Source organism: Papilio machaon, chromosome 7, assembly GCF_912999745.1.
Source record: "Papilio machaon chromosome 7, ilPapMach1.1, whole genome shotgun sequence".
Classification (NCBI taxonomy): domain Eukaryota; kingdom Metazoa; phylum Arthropoda; class Insecta; order Lepidoptera; family Papilionidae; genus Papilio; species Papilio machaon.
In genome coordinates, this window is record NC_059992.1 from 5,375,788 (window position 1) to 5,396,965 (window position 21,178).

The window sequence follows — 21,178 nt, forward strand, 5'->3', positions numbered from 1 at the left end:
CCCTGTTACGAGGGGAGGTCCAAAAGTTCGCGGAATGGAGGGGATGGAGTGGGGATAGGGTAGCTCGCTTAGTGTCATACTAATTGGGCACTCATAATTAGTATATATATAACATTTCAACCCTATAGTGCCATTCGTTTACGAGTACTCGCCTGCTGAACAAGTCAATCCGGAAGCAAACTGCAACTATGGAGAAAATTGAACATCGCGCTGTGATAAAATTCCTTACCAAGCAAGGAAAAAACGTTCAAACCATTTTAAATGAAATGGAAGCCGTTTATGGAGATCAGTGCCCTGGTAAAACAATGGTTTATAAGTGGCATGGTCTTTTTAAACATGGTCGAGATTCAATTGAAGACGACTCTCGCTCTGGGCGGCCAGCTGACGCCACCACATCAGACATCGTCGAAAAAGTCGAAAAACTTGTACTCGAAGACACACGTTTGAAGAAGAAACAATTATCTGCATTTGTTGGAGTATCAGATACAACTATTTTGCGTATCCTGCACGACCACCTGGGCATGACAAAAGTCAGTGCAAGATGGGTGCCGAGAATGCTCACGCCGCTTCAAAAACAGCAGCGCGTCGACGCGTCTAAGCACTTTTTGGAGTTGTGTGGAGACGAGCCCGTGCAGATTTTGGAGCGGATTGTTACTGGAGATGAAACATGGGTTCATCACTTTGAACCTGAGTCCAAACAGGAGTCCATGCAATGGCACAAAAAGGGTACACCACCTCCCAAAAAATTCAAGGTGTCAGAATCGGCGGGAAAGTTGATGGCCACTGTTTTTTGGGATTGTAAGGGAATATTACTCATTGATTATAAAGAAAAAGGTACCACTATAACCGGAGAATACTACGCACTCATATTAGAAAAGTTAAAGGAGTCAATTAAAGAAAAACGTCGAGGAAAATTGGCCAAGGGTGTGTTGCTTTTGCAAGACAACGCGCCGGTTCACAAGAGCCGAGTTGCCATGGCTGCTCTGCACACACATGGGTTCGAACCACTTGTTCACCCACCCTACAGTCCAGACCTGGCTCCTAGCGATTTTTATTTATTTCCAAATTTAAAAAAAGAGCTAAGGGGAAGGAAATTTTCCGACGATAATGAAGTGAAGGAGGCAATTTCGGCCCATTTTGAGGCCAAAGACAAAAAATATTTTTTCGATGGTTTAGAAAAATTAATTCATAGATCGAATAAATGTATTAGACTTAAGGGTGATTATATTGAAAAGGAAAAATAAATTTATTGTTATATTTCATTGACAACCCTTTCATTCCGCGAACTTTTGGACCTCCCCTCGTATTACGAATTGGATACCAAGGTGGCCGCAAGAAACTTAATTCTCAGCATGCGTAAGAGTATCACCGCATGTGTCCAACTAAGGGAGGAATTATTTTGTACGAAACAAAAACCTTGTCTTTACAATCCTGTAAGTTTGATTAAACAATCTTTTATTCCATTTTACTCTTAAATACCTTAGAATTGAAAAATTCAATTTTTGTTAATAAATAATTTAAAAGTATTTTTTTTAATTGTTACATTGTTAAAATTTATCAACTTTGGCCAGTGATCACAAACTTGTTTTAATGTATGTAAGTCTAATTAAAAAAAATAGTAATCTAAGGCCGATATTTTATAGAACCACGAAACGTACATAAATTCTTATTGACTGGGATCTTTTAAATCGTCCAAATTATTTTAGTAGTAGTAATATATATCATATAGAAAATGTAATTATTTATTATGACGATTTAATTCTCCATATGTACTTAAAAGTAATCCCTTTTAATTAAAGGTAATAAAATGATTTGTCAAATTAATCCACAAGCCCGGTGTCACGATTAAAGATAATACTTATTAAAGTATTTAAAGTATAATAATATATAAATCGAAACTTAAATTACAACTGCACATTACAAATTCAAAATGAAATCATTTCTGTTGTTGGCGTGTCTCTTAGTTAATTGGTCGTGCTCGCTAGCGGCGTGGCAAAAAAGCGTTTCTAAATGGAGTCTAGAATCTGGAATGGAGGATGCGCGCAGAATAAAAAATTCTGAATATTTAATCGGTCCACTGTCGCGCATCGTCGGAGGAGCTATCGCGCCAATTGGATCGCACCCGTACCTAGCAGGTCTTCTAATAGACGTCATAGGTCTCCCTTCTCCGGCGGCATGCGGAGGATCTCTAATCTCGCCTACAAGAGTGCTGACTGCCGCTCATTGCTGGAACGACGGCCGGTTTACCGCTTGGCGTTTCACCGTCGTCCTCGGTTCTCCATTCCTGTTCCACGGTGGAGTCAGAATACCTACCTTCACGATCGCCGTCCATCCACAGTATAACCCGAGAACTCTCAACAATGATATTGCTATATTATATTTACCAATGCACGTCAGTTTCTCGGACGCGATTAGACCGATAGCTTTGCCGCATAGGCATCTGCTTAACATGGATTTTACAGGACATTGGTTTAAAACAGCCGGATACGGAAGATACTCTGATCTTAGCACACCTACCACTAACACTATGGTGAGGAATATCTTTCTTCAAGCTATATCGACGCAACAGTGTCGGGCGATATATGGAAATGCTATCTTAGATTCGAATATTTGCACGAACGGCGCCGGCGGAGTAGGCATCTGTCAGGGTGACTCCGGTGGACCTTTGACGTACTCATTTCAGGGTCAAGATATACTTATCGGTGTTAGCTCCTTTGTGGCACAAGACGGTTGTGAGTTAGGATTTCCATCGGCATTCGCGAGAGTGACATCGTACATTGACTGGATACACCGCCACATGTAATTTTAGATATTAAATGTGATAGTAAACAAACAAAATGTGCAAACAAAATAATGCTAAAGCGAAAATTAAGGCTTGTCGACAACAGAAATGAATATGACAAAACTACCACCGCATTAATATGCAACGTAACGTGCAAATAAATAATTAAAATCAAACAAAGCAATCCTTTTATTTCCACGAATACAACACTAAATTTTGTTATTTATTACCAGCAAAAAGCGTTACGTGTATCGTCCTGAATCTCAATGATAGAAAAACATTTCCCAAACAGTTTTGTAGCAGAAAGGGAGAGATAAATCACAAGTCGAAGAAACATAAATCCCAGGCTATGGAAACATCTCGCAAATTCTTACATTTCAAGAAGGAAAAAACAAGTGAACGTTAATTAGACTTACAGTGGATTTCTGACACCAAAATCTCTGTATAAAACATATCGCCATCCCTGTCATTATCTTTGACAAACCAGAGATAGCAATATGTGTAAAATATGTTACTTTTAAACAATAATTAATTAATATTTTTGGTATGAGTTGATCATAAAATGTATAACAATTAGTATATTTAAAACAACATGTTGTCATACCACATCCATCCTCTTTCGGATTTCAAAAATCTCAGTTAGTCAAAAACGAATTTCTCTCCAAATTTTTTTTTCGAATAAAGTTTTCGCTTTTTTTGGCTTCTGTAAATCAACTATTTATATTTACCTTTGTTAGATCCACAAAAGCATCATCCGAGGATCGACTTCCCCACACGATATATCAGCTTCGGTGAGACTCTCCGTGCAAACTGTACCACCGCGCCCGCTCTCCCCGCGCCTCATATCACGTGGTTCATTAACGGTAGAAAAGTAAGTGTAACTTTTAAGCGACTAGTGGTTCCAAAGCACACGATCTGGTTTGTTTTGACCCAAAGCAAACCAGACGACACGTTGCGTTGTTCCGACGACACGTAAAATCATACAGATTTTCCTGCGTTATTCCGACCCGCAATCAAGTTTGAAAAGAAAAATCAACTAGTCAAAAATGAAGTGTTACCTATGTATCTTAATTAAATCGTTCGAACTAGCAATACCAAGAGGCAGATCACCACTTGATATAAAAAATATATCTGATTTTTACAGATGGACGAACTTGTGGTCCATTCTCATAAGTACCGTGTACCTTTGAACGAGAGACGCAGAGGGTTGCAGAAGCCGTTTGAATACGAGAGTGGCAGTGCACCACCGCCAGTGCTGGCGCTCACGCACATCTCACACGTCGCTACAAAAGCACCTGGATGTAATATAAAGGAAAATCAGGTGAGGATAGTGTGACGTCACAAAACATTTATAAAAAGTAACGAATGTTAAATTCTCCGTCTCCGTTTTTATATTGATTTTTATAGTGGTAGGTTAGGTTAGTATAATGGAGCTCATTGTTTTATTTTCTAACTAGCTGTAGCACGTGACTTCGACAGCGTTTGAAAAGTAACCTATAATATGTCCGCGTGCATCAGCTACCTTCCTGACCAAGTCAAAATCGGTCCAATCTTTCCGGAGATTACCCGGCACAAACGCAACCTTGCGGACAGACATACATTCAGATTAAAAATTTTAAAATGTGTTTTTTCGTTATTAGCAAATACATAATGTGCACTAAAAACGATTTCGATATTACATACAGACACTCCAATTTAATTACAATGTAAAAACACCTATAAAGGCAAATGTTTTATTTCGTTAAAATCATGTAGTTCTACAATTTAATGGTTTCTATTTTAGATTTTCTTATTTAATTTCCGAATCGTGTTTAATTTATCAATTCAATTTAAATAAAATGTTGCACATGTTATGTGGGTGCAGCTTTAAATGATGATAGATAAGTTAAGTGCAATTTAAGGTACAATTTATCTTTAAATTGTCCTTTTAGCAATAATAACATATCACACCTATTAGGTATTTTATAACTCTTCTTTTTTTTAACATAAAAAACACGTATAAAAATAAAATATTTTATTTAACTGTAAATCTTAAATTCATGTGAGCCACCAATGCACGATGTATTCTCTAAAGGGTCGTTTTATTCAAATGCTATCCAAAGACAGAGCGATACGTCTCGCACAAGATTGTTGTACGAGTACCCAGCGATCCTATCTTTACAATTCCCCAGCCATCTGACCTCAGCAGTACTTCGCATTCCAGTACGCTCGAAGGAATTTTGAAAATGTAATAAAACTTTAAATAATGTAATATTTTCGATTGTACCGTTCGATTTATAAGATTGAACATTGATAAAAACTGCGACACTAAAGTCGTTTACTGGTCACTTAATAGTTAGACTTAGACATTTTACTTTATATTATTCTAAACAATGTAGTATGAGAAAACATTACAGAATTGCTTAAATGCTAAACTGAATAAAAAATGAATGTACAAATTTGGATTAGAATCAATGAATACATAGTTAAAAATATGTATTTATATTTGAATAACTAATCGTTTTACTTTACAGATTGAATTAGTGAATAATCTCGAAGAAACAAACGTGAATCGGACGAACAGTCGACACAGAGGTCGAAGACCGAGCCGTGGCCGGGATCTTTACGTATCGGTTTCTGAAATACAACTGCTAGCAACGGGGAGACTAGAGGTGACCTGCGTAAGCACCATTCCAGAGTTCAGAAGTATTGATGACAAATTCGCGGACGTTAGAAATGATACAGTTGTCGGTGAGTAACAATAGTCTACAAATAAAAAAAAGAATAAATAAAAATATTTTTATTATCACAGTATAGGCCAATAGTAGTGGTTGAACAAAAATGTTGAGTCTTTTTTTAAATCAGAAGGTAAGAAAGGAACGAGCGGCCGCCTGAATTCGCTGACAAAGCGAAGTGACCATTGCCCAATACCTATAGACATCCGCAATTGAAGATGCGTTGCCTACCTTTAATCGACGGAGGAGAGTACGCGTGGGAAGAGAATATTTCCCCTTCTTATTAGGCCCTTCCTCCGTCCAATCCACTTCCCCTTCTCATCCTTTCCTTAAAAGAATAGGATGAGAAGGGAAAACGGACTAAAATTAGGCCTCCGGCACGCACACTCATCAGACGAAACGCGAAAATGCGTCCACTTCACGCGTGTCTTCTGTGTAGCCGTGGTATTGCGTCCGGCGATCCGGCCCATTCGTGTAACAGATGTTGTTACTGGCGTCGACATCTCTTATAATTGTCTGTCTACTTAAATGTTTTTTTTTTCAGTGGATTTAATAAAACCGTCGACATACTCTCAAGAATCTAATGACACGACAAAAGCAGGATCCAGCATATCAAAAGCCAGTAGCTTGACTCTTTCGCACGTCTTTGTTTCAATACCTTTTATAAGCCTCAAAAGAATTGTTTGACAGCTGTTTTTATACATATTTTAAATCAAATTAATTATTGGGCTGTGATAAAATATAAATATCATTTTAATGTAATACTGCTGGAGGTTTAATTTCTAATAGCTTGCCAAAAATGCCTTGTTAATTTATAATATTATAGAATAAATATTATTTTGTATTTTTTTTTATTAGATTATTTACGCACTTTCTTCTCATTTTGATATTTTATACTAGCCGTTAATCAATATTATCTCAAATAATTTTATAACACTCATAACGTTGTGGTTGTTTCGTTAATATTTATTTTTAACAGTCTTTTATAATTAACCTCTTTATACAGAATGTTAAGACTACATATTTTATCAGTAGTTTTTATCGTATGATGTAAAATAAAACGTTCAGTTAATATTAAGAAATTAAATCATATGTAATTATTGTATTAAGATATAATTATTAGGTTAAGTTAAATTTAGCGGCTTTTTAAAGTCGTCACAATTTAGTAGTTCCGTCTGACAGCTCACAATTTAATTAATTTACTATTAGGATTAATTGATAACGGAATAATTGAAAACAACTTAAATCGATATTTTTATTTATTTACATTCATGGACATTATGATCGAAGGTCAAGATCATTCGGATATTCTTATTTATCGTGAGTTCTTACTGTCGAACAATGATACAAACAGTAAAGGTTTTAGCTCTAATAAGGCCCTGGGCGAGATTTCAACGGCGACCTCTTTTTACCATGCCTTTGTGGGGTGTTAACACGATTACGTGAGACTGTAATTCGCAGTTCTGTAGCACGCTTCTCTGTCCAGCGCCATCTAACGCCGTCCCTGGATACAAAAACATGTACTGTTACTTAGTTTTCTTTGAAAACTACATTTGTACAGGTGATTCGACAGTGAAAACCCACTGGTAATTGTCAAAATATTATATTGTGACGACCTTAAACATTGTTGTGCCTAGATTTTATCGAAATCGCCAAAACTTAAACATATCAATGTTGCCTGGAACAATTCCTTTAATATAAGACGTAAAAACAACATATCTATACTATGAAAAGTAATAAAATTAATCAATTGTAGACGTGAAAGATCCCGTGTATTATATAATGTAATATTCATATAAAAACCGAAATGGACGGACTTACCTAACTCTTTGTTACTTGGGATCAAATAATATTAAGGGGATGTATGTTTAATATAATAGGTGTTGTGTACTGCTTCTTCTGATGTTTTCAATGTTCAATAAGTATATTGTGTTTCAGTTCTTACATGAAAATTTCACTGTAAAACTCAGATTACTTCAGAATTTTTTTTCCTTAAACCGTAATGAAATTTAACATCTTTAAAAAGAGTATGGTATATTGTGAGTTGGAATACATTAGGTATAATTTCGCTCCCCATTAGTCTGAACCTAAATTTCTACAGAAATACTTGTATAAAACATGTTATATTTCTTTTCGAAGGAAGTTTATGGTTACATATTTTTGTATACGTGTGTTGGCAATGAAATCTCAGGAATGGTGCAAACATAAGTCCATTTATTGTGCTTATGGTAAGTGGCTCCATATGTAGACCTTATATCTTAGATAAAAATTTAATAAATTACCTTAATAGAATACTGAATATACATATTTTAATCTACGGTAATTTTGTTTTAACTTTACATGGAGTTCTTCTAGCGAATGTATATTTTAGCCGACTTCAAAAAGAAGGAGGTTATCAATTCGACTGAATTTTTTTTTTATTTTATCAGCACAATTTGTTATCGCCAAGCGAATATTTTGAATTCTCACAAATTGATTTTATTGTTATAACATTGCACATAACAGTTATGGCAATTTTGTTTTTGTTGATAACTAAGGTAATATTTTACACAATAAATTATTAATAGAAAAATATACTATCTTAAATATACAGATCCTAATCGAAATAAAACATTTTTTGAAAATACACTTGTATCCTAATTGCTTTAAATTAAAATTACTGATCTACGTATAGACACTACTAACTGATGTACCAGATAACTCTTTCCAATTATGATATGAAAATGTTTTCTTAATCTTTACGATCTTATAGTTTTTAAGCCTCTTAGATTTCCGTGTAATAAAACATTTCAATACTTCAAGAATTTGTTCTTTTATTTCCTAATCTAAAATTCTACTGCTGAAACCCTTACTGTAACTAACTGTGCTCTTTTAACTTTCTGATCTTTTAAATAGAATTAAAATTTATTTACAAATGTTTCAACGGAGGAAACTCATTTAACTTACATCTGCAGTTCGTGGGCTGTGATCACTAATATTAGGCGACCAAGTCTATCACTCGATTTAAGTATAGTTCTATTCAAACATTTTAGCCGCCAAAGGTCATCGGCACCGAAGGTCCGGTACACCGAAAATTGTGTCCTGCGTAGCAACTCGCGCGAAGTTAAGAGCCGCCAAGGTATCTGAAAACTTCTGTACCGACGAATGGTCGAAAATAAAATACTATATTTACTATATCACCTAATTTTATTGGAATAAAATAAATATAACATCAATGGTAATTATAAGAACTTATAACAATAATACCTCTAATAAAAACTCTATTTTAAGTATAATGTGGTTTATATCACAACAAATATGTTCATCATATACGTGAAACACTATATTTACTTATATAAAGTGGTCGGATATATAATTGAAAATACAAAATGTGCATATCTACATAATTATAAAAAACATACATTCGTGATGTCACTTATTTCAAATACATTTTATTTTAATAATTGATAAAGCTTTATAAGACGGCAATTCAATTGAAAATTTCCTTGGAATAATTAATAATACAAAACGTTGGTAAATTTTAAAACGAACAATGTCCAATAACCGTAATTTGTAAAAAAAATCAGAGATCAAATCTAGTAATGCATATATAAAAAAATACAATCATATTTTGTAATCTTAATATAATAGTAGTTACTCACGTTAAAAATACGAAAGAAAATTATTTATTAAAAATAAAATTAATGATTAAAAATGAAATAGAAAGCAGGTACTTATAAAATTTATGCCTCTTTATGCCATTTAAATTAATTTGTTTGTTATTCGCATTTTATAAAACATTCATGGCAAGCTTGTTAATTTGTGCGTTTCGCAAATGCACATGTGAGGTCTAATATCTATTTAAACATGCGATCTTATTCTACAGAAAAAATAATAAAAATAAACACTAAAGCTGTGTTTATAATGAACTTTACGAACGATATACATATCGGATTTTCATACAAATGTTACCATGTACAGTCAAACCTAGATAAGCGAGAGTCCAAAGGACCGCCATATTTTTCTCGCTTATGGAAGTCGTCTATCTAGACCAGACAATGACTAGCTTATCCAAGTTAAACTGTTTATTGTAAAAATCACAGCAATGAAGTATAGACTCATTTTCAATTGTATTTACTTAGCTTCAGTGAAGTTATCATATTAAGTTAGGTACTCTGTGCAATATAGACTTATTGTAGGTATTCAATATAGATAAATGCATATCGCATATGGCTTTGAAACCTTACTGTAGACTAAAACTAGAAAATGAAATTCAGCATCGCGGTAACTGGAATACTATTAACTATTTACTATACATATTCAAAGTACCTTTCAGATATTTTTTTTTATAGATTAACACAATTTTTGCTTTAATAGGAATGACGTAAGACAATAAGAGTAAATGAAATACAAGGTTGAAATATCCAAGCATGGGCTATTTTTCTTTCTGTAGAGCCAATTTTCAGCTGTAGTAGCTTGAAAGGCAGTTTAGTGGATAAATATAAGTTTTAAAATTTGCCTAAATATTTAATTTATTCGGAATATAGACATTATGGTTATGCATGTGCTAATTCGTCGTTTTTAATGCTTTTAAAATAATAATAATTATTTTTTTACCCTAAATAACGTTCAATTCTACAAATGTAATCGACATTTAAAAGGTAATGACTCAACATTCGATGTCTCTTATCAAGTAAAGACAATTATCTGCTAATTTACTGATTTTTATTATCCAACTGTAGTACGATCTGATTAGAGACCACTTTAGTCGCTACGGACGCGTTAGGTATAAGAAAGCGATCCATATCTTTAATTAGTAGGTCATCACCATTTGGTATTCCATATTTGAACGTTATTAGTTCTGGATGTCTCTTCTTGGCAGTTATTTTTACAATAGTAGAAAGCGGTCTTCGTGATAATATTTTCGCAAAACCACGTTTATTAGGTATTTCACGTAATATAATTAAATGTGTATCAGTGACGATCAGATATGAATCATACATGTAACCGTTAAGTAAAACTTCTTGACATTGAAAGTTGTCTATAACATTATGTCCTTTAAGGAATGTCTGCAGTTCGACTATTTCTTCTAAAGCATCAGAGCTCATGATATCTCTTCGTGAATCGGAATGTGAGTCGTCATCTTCGTCGTTTATACTGAACACAGGGGGAACATTTCTGTATCTGTGATCTTTACGATCATTGGCAGAAACGTGCCATTCTCCGTTATTAACATTCGCGTTAGGATTAACAATATATTCGATTAATTTCCCTTTCACCTCTTGACTTTTTGCTTTCATCGCAGATGATAACTTGCTGAAAAGTTGTATAGCTGGTACATTTTCCCGGACTTTCGCTTTGCGTGGTTCATTATTAACATTGTTATTATTAGGGGCACACACGAGGCATGTGGAAATGTTATGTTCTTCCAGACAATCTGTCATATGAGGGCCAAAGTAGTCGTGAATCGCTACAAATCCACCATCGAGCATCGACACATGTTTGGTGTTCTTCTTAAGAAATGATGCAACAACCATATGTGCATAGCTATCTTCTTCAGTTCTTCCTGAGCCTACGAAGCATAAGTGTTCACCTGCAGCTAGCGAGCCAGCCGCTAAAGCATGGCGTTGTGCATTAAGTAAGCCTTGCACGGCTGTGTTAAAAGCATTCGGTTCTTGCAACATCAGATTACAGTCGAGGTGAAAAGCAGTTGACAAATGGCCCGCATTATACTGCTCTGCTGGTCTACAATCCACCAAGAAAAATTTTACACTGTCCACGTCCGCAGCATCAACCGTAGCACTCTCGATTAGTTCGTGTACAGCTACAGGAAGACATAAAGCTTGGGAATAAAGTTTTGAATTGATTTCTAAGCCACTTTCTGAAAATAGTACTTCTAACACATCCTCACGGAATGATTGCGGGGTTTTCAATGAGTAATAATGTGCTAACGAACAAAAATCTGATACATCATTGGCTTCTAAATCACCAGGCATTCCAACTAAAGTTTTTATAATTGTGGATTTTTCCTCAGTTTTCATTTGTAGTAACTGCTCTCTTGCATTTACAATCATTATTAGACAGAGGAAAAAGATGAAAAATGGGTCTGATCTTTGAAAATATAGATCCCACATAAAAAGTACTACCTCCAAATTACAGGTACCAGCAAACAGAGATCTTAACCATGGTAAACAATACTGTTCTGGTGTAATTCGTTTTGTATCCAAAAAGGAACAAAGTTCCGGATCATGATATTGTAGAACCAATCGTAAAATATGAAAGGGGACCCCATTGGTTATACAGCCTTTTGGAATGTATAGCTTTATTATTTTTTCAAACAAATTGTATGTATCAGACCTTGGTAATTTCAAACTTAATAATGGATACAGAATCTCTATCCAACCATTATTTGAAGAATAGGAAATTGACTTAGATTTACAATAAAATGTAATGATTGACTCTATGTCTGATATTACTGCTAGTTTTTCTTCATCTTCATTATCCAATCTTTGAACAAACTTCTTAACATCATCACGTAGTTCATTTTGATTTGGTAAATCAAAAATTTCATCAAATAAAAGTAATTGGTTAACACCATCTTGACAATTTAGACATACAAGCCAAACATCTGGGCGAAGACTATCTGGAATCTTCTTGCCTTTCGTAATAACATTGATTTCTTGCGGTGAACATCCATCTAACAATGCTGACTCCAACTCAATAAGCCTAAAATAATAAACAATGTTATTTTTAAACCAGAACAGAACCTTACCTTATATAAACACCAATTAAAAGTAAATTCCTCATTTCGCTAGGAGCATAACAGTTCCTAGACACTATATGTATTAGAGTTGAATCACTGTATAATAACTGACATATCACAGTTTTACAAAATTTCACAAGAGATTAACAACTTGGACTTAGATAAGACTATATAAAATACATTTCACAGTGATACATTCACATTCGTATTTGGAACATATATTTACCATGTGTTATCATCTTCGTCGCCTGCCATAGTATTTACAATAAGATATAAAACGACTATTCAATCTTTTTCTGTACACAAATGAAGAAAATTCAGTGTCACTTTTTATAAGCAGCTAGCCATTATTTCTAAATATATTCTAGCTGAGTATATTTTTTTTATATTCAACCTACAAATACACCAAGATTCAATAATTAGTTTGTTTTCTTAAAAGAATTATTAGGTTTTTGTTTTCGCAAACAAAATTCACAATTTATTAGACTTTTTTCCCAAAACTGTCATTTGTCAACATTTTGTCAGTTGAATTTCCGTCCACACCAAAATAACAGATTGAATATTGCTGTTTGCTACCAATATATATAAGGCCCCTTTTACCGTGCCTGTTGATAACTCAACAACATTTTAACAAATAAGTATTCATATATAGTAATGCTTATGAACCGCTTATCAGTGCTTTTTCAAAGATTTTATTTATTTTGTGAATCGGTTATACGCAAGCGTTGGTGCAAAAATAATAGAATTTAACTGGCAGCCCTGTTTCTGACATACGAAGCAGAAGCGTATTATTGATTATTTGACACCTCAGATTAAGAAATTATGGGTGTGTTCCGATATGCACTGCGACCACTGTGGAGTGTGACGTCAATTCAGTATACTGTGAAGCCGCTCCTTTGTAGCCAGTTAAACTGGTTACGATTTAAAACGGAACGCAATCTCGTATACTGTCAGCCGCATTTTTTGACGCGACATTCAAATGAGTGTATTCAAGTTTTCTAGTGCATTAAAAAAACTGTTTTGGAGTACTGTCAAATTAAAAATATTTTAATTAATATTAATTATAAATTGAATTTATAATGTAATAAAAATAAGTACTTTTTCATAAAAAAGAATATGTTTTTCATTATCAACACAGTCTAATAAGGTTAATTTTTACAATTCTTCCATTGTTTTATTTATTAATCCAAACGAATTACAGAACTTTAACATTTTCTGATTAAACTGTAGCTTTGTTTATAAGATGTCAGGCACTCGGGTGGTTTTGACTGATCACGTGATCAAAGTACTGCGAGTGCCTTACCTCGAAAACGCCAGTGCTCACAGTAGAATATGGCGGCGATTTATGACGTCATATATTTCCCTAGGGTACTGCGGCAGTTTACTGGCAGTCCATAACGGAACGAATTTTTCTACAGTGATAGCACTGTGCAGTGCTCGCAGTGTATATCGGAACATACCCTATATACTCTGCATTTGACAGCACTGTGACTGCCGCCGAGTGCTGTGTTTATAGTGTAGCAAGCAGTATCAAGAAAAGTGTTTTTTTAGTATAGTTTGTAGTGAATTGTGAGATACATTTATTTTTAAAAAGATGTAATAAATGATAAATAAGTGCACTGAAAGCTATAAAGAAATTTCATACTTATTTAAAATTAAAAAAACAAAACAAAAATGAAAGGATTTAATAAATTGTTCCCTAATAAGGAAGCATTTATAATTTTTTCTTCGTACATCATTTTATTCGTATTTCAAGGTATGTTTTTAAAAAGTTACACTTTAGATAAAAAATTTGAAATACCACAGCTAAGTTGTCAGAAAGGAAAATTATAGATAAATGTTTTCTTCTGATTTTTCAGGCGTTTTTGTGACTGCTTCGAAAACTGAAAATGGTGGATACGATTACAACACTACACTTGTTGTATTCCTTTCAGAATTTCTAAAATTAATAATATCGGCTACATTTTACACATTAAAAAGAGAGTAAGTATTTTTTCATTTAAATGTGTTATAATTATTTATGCCACCCATTGTTTTTATTTATATAAATGCCAAACTCGTGAATTTTATAGTTTAAACTGCAAATTTTAATTTGATTTTAATGAAATAGGAGTAAGATGTATTATAATATATATATATATATATATATATATTGCAAATCTGTATGTTATCCAAATAGTATGGTATAATTTGTAGTTAAAAAAGATCACACTAATAATTTTTTTCTGACCTGATTCGCTTTCAATGATGATAAACTTTTTTAATTAATTAAATGTAACAATGTATTGTTGGCCTCTTCATTTCAATTGAAAAATCAGAAATAACAATATGTTTTATAGGTATTTTGGCAATGAAAATTGATGTTTGAGCCACCAACTGCAGTGGTAACAATAGGATATGTAAAACAATATGTGGAATGGATGTTACAGCTATGCATACAGATAGTATAGTTATTTTACCTGTTGAAATGTATTCTTTATCTTATATTTTGATAAATTATTATTAATAACTGAAAACAATTAAATGAGTAGGCAACAATTTTTCATAACTCCTTATCATTTAGATGTAGACAAGATTAATTGTCACTAAAAAAAGACTCTAAAAAATGTCAACAATAAATACATGTTTATTTTTAATTACTAGAAAAAAAGGCAATATAGATTACTGTTTGGAATAATTTCGATTTGATGTTGATTTAAATTTTTTATTTCATAAATATGATCAGTATTGGCAATAGGTAATGCTGTGTTATTTTCAGGTAATTAAAAAATAACCCCGTAAATATATATATATTTATAGTATAATGTGGCAAATAAGCAAGCAGCAAGCAAATTAAGTATATGAAACCCGTACTACTAGTTAATTATTTTTGTTTCAGAAATAAGCCGCACATTTTTAAAGCAATTGCAATAAACTACAATCTTCTTTTGCTGTATTTTATACCATCTTTGTTGTATTGTTTTTACAACAACTTGGCATTTATTAATTTATCTCATTATGACCCTACATCATATTATATTCTCCTGCAATTCAGGGTTGTCCTTACTGCATTATTATTTCAGGTGAGTGAAAAGAAGTTACTTATTTTATATTAGTAGGCATAAAGCCCTTGCTGACTGTAACAATAAAAAAAACTAAAAATTAAAAAAATAACATTCAAAACTGGATAAGTTCTGACAGGTGACCTGCATAAGCAAGTTACTTGGGTTAAAGAGACCTTAAAGAAAGCCTCTAAACAAGAAAAAATTCAGGGATCCCTTGAAAATTCGCTTATCTGTTTTGTCACAGAGAATGAAAGGGGCATATTGACCATATGTACTAATAATGTGTCGCCAGAGTGGAATTCTACTGTGAGATAGCAATGAATACTTTCTTGCAGCAATAAGTGTTGGTGGCATTTTAGGAATCCCCTTCTTCAGTAGTGGAATTTCAAAGATTTTTCAATGTTATATGACACTGAATAAACTGAGCAAATGATAAGAATCAAATATAAATAGAATATAACATGACTATGCTCAGATAATCTAAAAAAAAATGTTGCCATGTGGGTAAATTAAATCTTATATATCTATATATATAAAAGAAAGTTGTGTTAGTTACACCATTTATAACTCAAGAACGGCTGAATCGATTTGACTGAAAATTGGTGGGCAGGTAGCTTAGAACCAGGAAAAGGACATAGGATAATTTTTACCCCGTTTTCTATTTTTTCTTCCATGCGGACGGAGTCGCGGGTAAAAGCTAGTTATGTATAAAATTCTCTCACATTGTTAGTTACTATAATTATCCGATTTTTACGATATTTTATATGCACCCTATTGAGTTTTTTTATCTGCGCGCTGACAGAGTTGCGGGCGATAACTAACTAGGTTAATTTTTTCCTGTATGTACTATATGTGTGCTATTTTTTTTTTCAGTTCCTGTTTAGCAAGAAGTTAACATCTATGCAATGGATCTCTTTAGTCATATTAACATTAGGATGTATGATTAAAAATTTTGATGCGGCAACTGTACAATCTGACGATGATACAGATATATGGCTACAAATTTTTAATATATACTTTTTATCAATAAATTTTCAAAATTTCTGCTCTTGTTTAGCCGGTACTTATAATGAATATTTATTGAAAACCAAAGGTTCTAATGTAGATATATTTTTACAAAATGTATTTATGTATCTCGATTCTGTTATTTGTAATTTATTTATTTTAATGTACAAAGGGGAATTAGGCAATATCTTTCGTGATATGGAGTCTTTAAAAGATATAACTGTAGTATTAATTACTGTGAACAGTGCCATTGTCGGTATAGTAACTAGTTTTTTCTTGAAGAATTTAAATTCAATTTTAAAAACATATGCTAGCGCTTTGGAACTTATTATAACAGCTGTTGTATGTTATATACTATTTCATATTGTTATTACAGGCTTCACTATCATATCAATATGTCTGGTTAGTGTTGCTGTTGCAATGTACTTTAAGAATCCTGTTAATAATACAAACATCTCAAATGATAAAGATAAACAACCGCTGTTAGAAATTGTGACTGATTAAATTTTATATTTTTTTTATTATAGTTGACCTTTTCCAAGGACTTTTTTTTCATCGCAATTTAAAAATTAAAAGATCACATACAAATTTCCGTACAAAAGTATGTTTTGCTTTTCAGACTGTGTTTTAACAGAGTTATAGCATTTTGTTTTATGTAATGTGCCTCTGAACTCGATCTTGGTACCGAAGACGAGCCTATGCTTACAGAGCTAACTAAAGCAGATTTTACAAGGAAAAGAAATTGCTCGAATTAATGAATATACGATTTTCATATTTTATAATAGAATTTTTTAACATAATCTTTTGAAACACTTTAAAATAATAATTTTTTTTTTTTTGGAAAGGTCATTTATTGCCCGACTGATAGGAGGGTAATAATTTTCGTAACTAAGTTAAGGAGTCATTCAATTTGTTTTCCCCCATTTAGTATTATAGTGTTAGTCAAGCTTATTGGTTTTTAAAACGCATAGATTACGAAAAAGGCCAAAGCTCTATTAATCTTATATATATAAAAGAAAGTCGTGTTAGTTACACTATTTATAACTCAAGAACGGCTGAATCGATTTGACTGAAAATTGGTGGGCAGGTAGCTTAGAACCAGGAAAAGGACATAGGATAATTTTTACCCCGTTTTCTATTTTATTATTCCGCGCGGACGGAGTCGCGGGTAAAAGCTAGTATGGACATAAAAAGACATTGTAGATTTTCATCTCATCTCAACATATTCTAATAATCTTAGAAAACGACTTAATTAAAAAAAAGTTACCAAAAAAGTCGCATAAACTTTTATTTAGTAATGTATTTAATATATTATGTAACCAGTAATCATAGTGTGTAAAGCCATATTGAATAGTATAAAATATTATAAGTCAATATGGATAACTGTTTAGGGAAAAAAAGCTTTTTGTTTCAATGTAGTTAATAATTTTTGTTTTTCATCTCTTTCCATGCAGACATTAAGATCAGTGACGAGATAGATGAAGTAATAGCTCTATTCAGATCATAAAAAAATTGTAAGGCCAAAATATGTTACATTTTATTTGAATAATTGATGTATTTTTATTAGGGTGATGTTTAATAGACGACCCTAACTATGGGTAGGCTCGAACAGCTGGCGTTAGAGTAGGGCGCGGTTAGTCGACCGCCCAGGGCGTTGGACAGAAAGGGACGAAATCTGCCCTCAAGAATAAAAAATAGGCAGCGCCGTAGAAATCTCGTCCAGGGCGCTGATAGAGTTAAAACCGGCACTAGAACCTCTGGGTGGAGAAATAAGCTAACAATGTATTGTTAACACTACATAATATAATTATGAAGCTACTTGTTACCAGGATTAATGTAAATTATGTAAACAAATTCAGTATGTAAAAATCAGTGTTTCCTTCTTCAAAACACCTGCATACAAAAACATATTGCTATCTTTGTTGTCAAAGATAATGAAAGGGATGGCCATGACAGACTAACAGACAGACTAACTGTAGAAGTATGTTTAATACATAGGTAATATTTTGTTAGTATGTTTTATCTCATACTTTATGTATTGATTGTTTCACTTCATACTTAATATTCCCTTAAAATCTTTTAAATGTTTATCCATGTGATATTTGTTAATACAAGTTCACAGCTTCATGTAACTAAGTTTGCAACTTATTACTATATATATCAGAGTATTTTTTGTTGTGTAAAAAGAAAAAGTCAAAAGTTTTGTTATTAATTTTCACTATTTATTTAAGGCCACTTTAAAAGATCCATTATCATCATATTCAAATCATTTGTTTTAAAAATGTATTTAATAAAATTGAATGGAATTAAAAAGCTAATTGTTATCTATTAATTTCCTATTTTTTTAATTATAAACTGAAATAAAATATGTCAAACATTGCACAATGCACATAACAAAGCTAACAGATACAAGATAGAGAAGCAGATACTTATTTCTACACAATTTACATAATTACAAAAAGACTTTAGATAGTACATAAATCCATTGTTATTTTATATACACACAACCTATTACTTTTTTATGACTTCTGCCTTTATTATAGTTTGAAAGCAACAATTAAATTACATCAATTAGCATTACACCAAGCATAAAATAAATATCTTTATGCCCAGTTTATATTCCAGTCCACCAATCCAAACCAGCACTAAATAACCTGTGGATTCAGTAAGGTTTTACAACTTTCCACTTGCAATCCAGTGCTAGTTTCGACCATTGAACTGAAATTATGTAAACCGGGCATTATACATTTTTCTATTGTACTAATAACATGTATTTATATAGGCTTGTACAGCAAAGTTGTAACATATTTCTTCCTATAACGGTGAGTAGCCGATAGCACCATAACACCGTCTTTTATAGATAATGCATAAAGATGATTTAACATGACATGATTCGGTTCGGGTAACAATGTAGGCTCACACTGAAACAAATTGAAATATTATATATGAAAGTAACTTGTATTTGGATAATGTAATAGACATAAAATATGTATGAACCTGAAAAAATTCACACACAAAAACATCATTATGAATACCCAATTTTTTTATAGTTGATTCAATTTAATGTAGATTGCATTGTTCTGTAAAATAATACAATAATTAAATTACCGAAAGTGGAGTGTCCTTATTTAAAATAACTTGTAAAAGATGAGGTGGTAATATTGGAGGGCCTGTTACTTTCTCCCATGGCTTAGACTGTGGTATCTCCTGAAAGAAAAAACAAGATTTATTGATAAATTCTAACATTGCATAAACTGTATATATTTTAATTATTAATTATGTTGAACTATTCTTAAAACTATTACTACTAAAAATAATTTTTAAGCAGAAAAGGTTAGATGAAGCAATACCTGTGAATATTCAGTTTGTGCTCCACTGTGAATTCCCTCACTATCTTTGGCCAGTGCTTGAAATACTTCAAAATCTGACAATTTCACAGTAACTAAATTATTTTTAGAACCCATACCATTATCTATTACTTTCTGTAAAAAGAATAACAAGGTTAAGAATTTCTTATTTCTTCATTGAATTTACTCATGAAGAGAATGTAAATAAAGAGTCCAATTATAATTTCAGACAGTAATAAATACATCAGTAGGTTGTAATAAATTAACATTATTACAATACATACCACAGTGGGGTCATGACGCCATTCCCCATCAACAAAATACTTATACTGGTGTTCACCCTCAGGTAAATCAATTATAGTCACAAAGTCACCATGAGACTTCACCATTGGAATAGTTTTCCAGTCAGTAAATGTACCACTAATATAAACCTGAAAGTCCAGAAAAACACTTTTATATAAATTCTTTGTTTCACATACTGAGAGTCTAGCAAGAAAACTGTTTAAAATAAATCCCTAGTTCTCGCATAAAATGTACCTGCTTTCCTCCACCTTCCCATTTGAATACTGTTGGTAAAACTTTGATGTCGTCAACGATATTACTACTGTCCGTTAATGTAGTTGGTAGATCCGAAGTTTCTTGATACTCCACATTACTTTCCGGAACTGCCTTCGTATAATATGGAGCTCCGTCTTCAATATTGTTGTCATCTTCGCGGCCGCTTGGTTCATCGTCAGTTCTTTTATCAAATGTAAAAGCTTCTCCCTCTTTACTCGGTGATGATGGCGCGTCAAGTTGCTTAGATATATTATCCTTATGCCATTCTTTAGGTTGATTACTTCCCGCATTACCCATTTTAACGACAATGAACAATTGACAAGAAAACCTTGTACTGATTTACGATGAGTATTATGAAACCATGTATAGAATTTTTGTTAATAGTCGTCAAATCGAAGTTTTCATCGAGTAAAATATAATTAAGAGACTGTTAAATATCTACATTATTTTATTGAGTTAAACCATTTTAACCATGAAAAATATTTTAAGTTTTATTTTGTTTGGCAAAGACAATTGACATTGACAAAGAAGCAGAGACTACCAATGTTTTTTTTCTTTTTGAAGATTTTAGCATGGTTACGAGAGCTTTAAGCCAAACTCTGACTATTAAATGTGTGCAAACAAGTAATTGGCCACCTGAATTCGCCAAAATAGTGAAGTATGGTCACTTTTCCAAGGACATCCACAATTGCAGATGCGATGCCTACCTTTAATCGACAGTGGAGAGATCGTACAGAAAGGGGACATTTTCCCTTGTAGACGCAAAACCCCCACCGAATCTACTTTTTCGGAAGAAGAAAGGATGTTAGAATTTGACCTAAGATCCGACTCGCACACTCATGAGATGTAATGCGGAATTTCTTCTTCTTTACGCCTGTGTTCTGAGTGGTCGTATTTCTCAAGCAGAACGCAGATGTAGGCTCCACGTGTAGGTAAAGTAGTATCTCCACATGCCTTCCAAGTCCTGTCAAGATTTTTAAATCCCT

General features: G+C 32.8%; 5 protein-coding genes across 5 annotated transcripts in view; 3 read left to right on the forward strand and 2 right to left on the reverse strand.

The window, feature by feature from the left end:
* The window catches only part of LOC106714704, a 62,685-nt gene extending 56,502 nt beyond the window's left edge, over positions 1–6,183 (forward strand). Inside the window, exons 4-7 of the mRNA XM_045678636.1 lie at positions 3,520–3,653; positions 3,927–4,103; positions 5,296–5,512; positions 6,041–6,183. Coding sequence (XP_045534592.1) covers positions 3,520–3,653; positions 3,927–4,103; positions 5,296–5,512; positions 6,041–6,183 — 671 coding nt within the window. The remainder of the gene's footprint in view (positions 1–3,519; positions 3,654–3,926; positions 4,104–5,295; positions 5,513–6,040) is intronic.
* On the forward strand, positions 1,912–3,094 carry LOC106714976 (brachyurin). Its single transcript, XM_014508135.2, has one exon. It carries the CDS (start codon positions 1,931–1,933, stop codon positions 2,801–2,803), a length of 873 nt encoding a protein of 290 aa, XP_014363621.2. The 5' UTR covers positions 1,912–1,930; the 3' UTR covers positions 2,804–3,094.
* A 3,045-nt stretch (positions 6,184–9,228) lies between the features above and the next one.
* On the reverse strand, positions 9,229–12,634 carry LOC106714975 (TBC1 domain family member 23). The gene is made up of 2 exons (XM_014508134.2): positions 12,465–12,634; positions 9,229–12,201 (listed from the first exon to the last, which is right to left on the reverse strand). Exons 1-2 carry the CDS (start codon positions 12,491–12,493, stop codon positions 10,191–10,193), a joined length of 2,040 nt encoding a protein of 679 aa, XP_014363620.1. The 5' UTR covers positions 12,494–12,634; the 3' UTR covers positions 9,229–10,190.
* An 847-nt stretch (positions 12,635–13,481) lies between these two features.
* On the forward strand, positions 13,482–16,791 carry LOC106714873 (UDP-galactose transporter senju). The gene is made up of 4 exons (XM_045678638.1): positions 13,482–13,554; positions 14,098–14,221; positions 15,117–15,300; positions 16,156–16,791. The coding sequence occupies exons 1-4, from the start codon at positions 13,482–13,484 to the stop codon at positions 16,789–16,791; spliced, it is 1,017 nt and encodes a 338-aa protein (XP_045534594.1).
* Positions 16,792–18,673: 1,882 nt separating this feature from the next.
* On the reverse strand, positions 18,674–20,657 carry LOC106714859 (5'-AMP-activated protein kinase subunit beta-1). The gene is made up of 5 exons (XM_014507978.2): positions 20,172–20,657; positions 19,919–20,065; positions 19,638–19,769; positions 19,396–19,494; positions 18,674–19,208 (listed from the first exon to the last, which is right to left on the reverse strand). The coding sequence occupies exons 1-5, from the start codon at positions 20,487–20,489 to the stop codon at positions 19,062–19,064; spliced, it is 843 nt and encodes a 280-aa protein (XP_014363464.2). The 5' UTR covers positions 20,490–20,657; the 3' UTR covers positions 18,674–19,061.
* Positions 20,658–21,178: the final 521 nt, after the last annotated feature.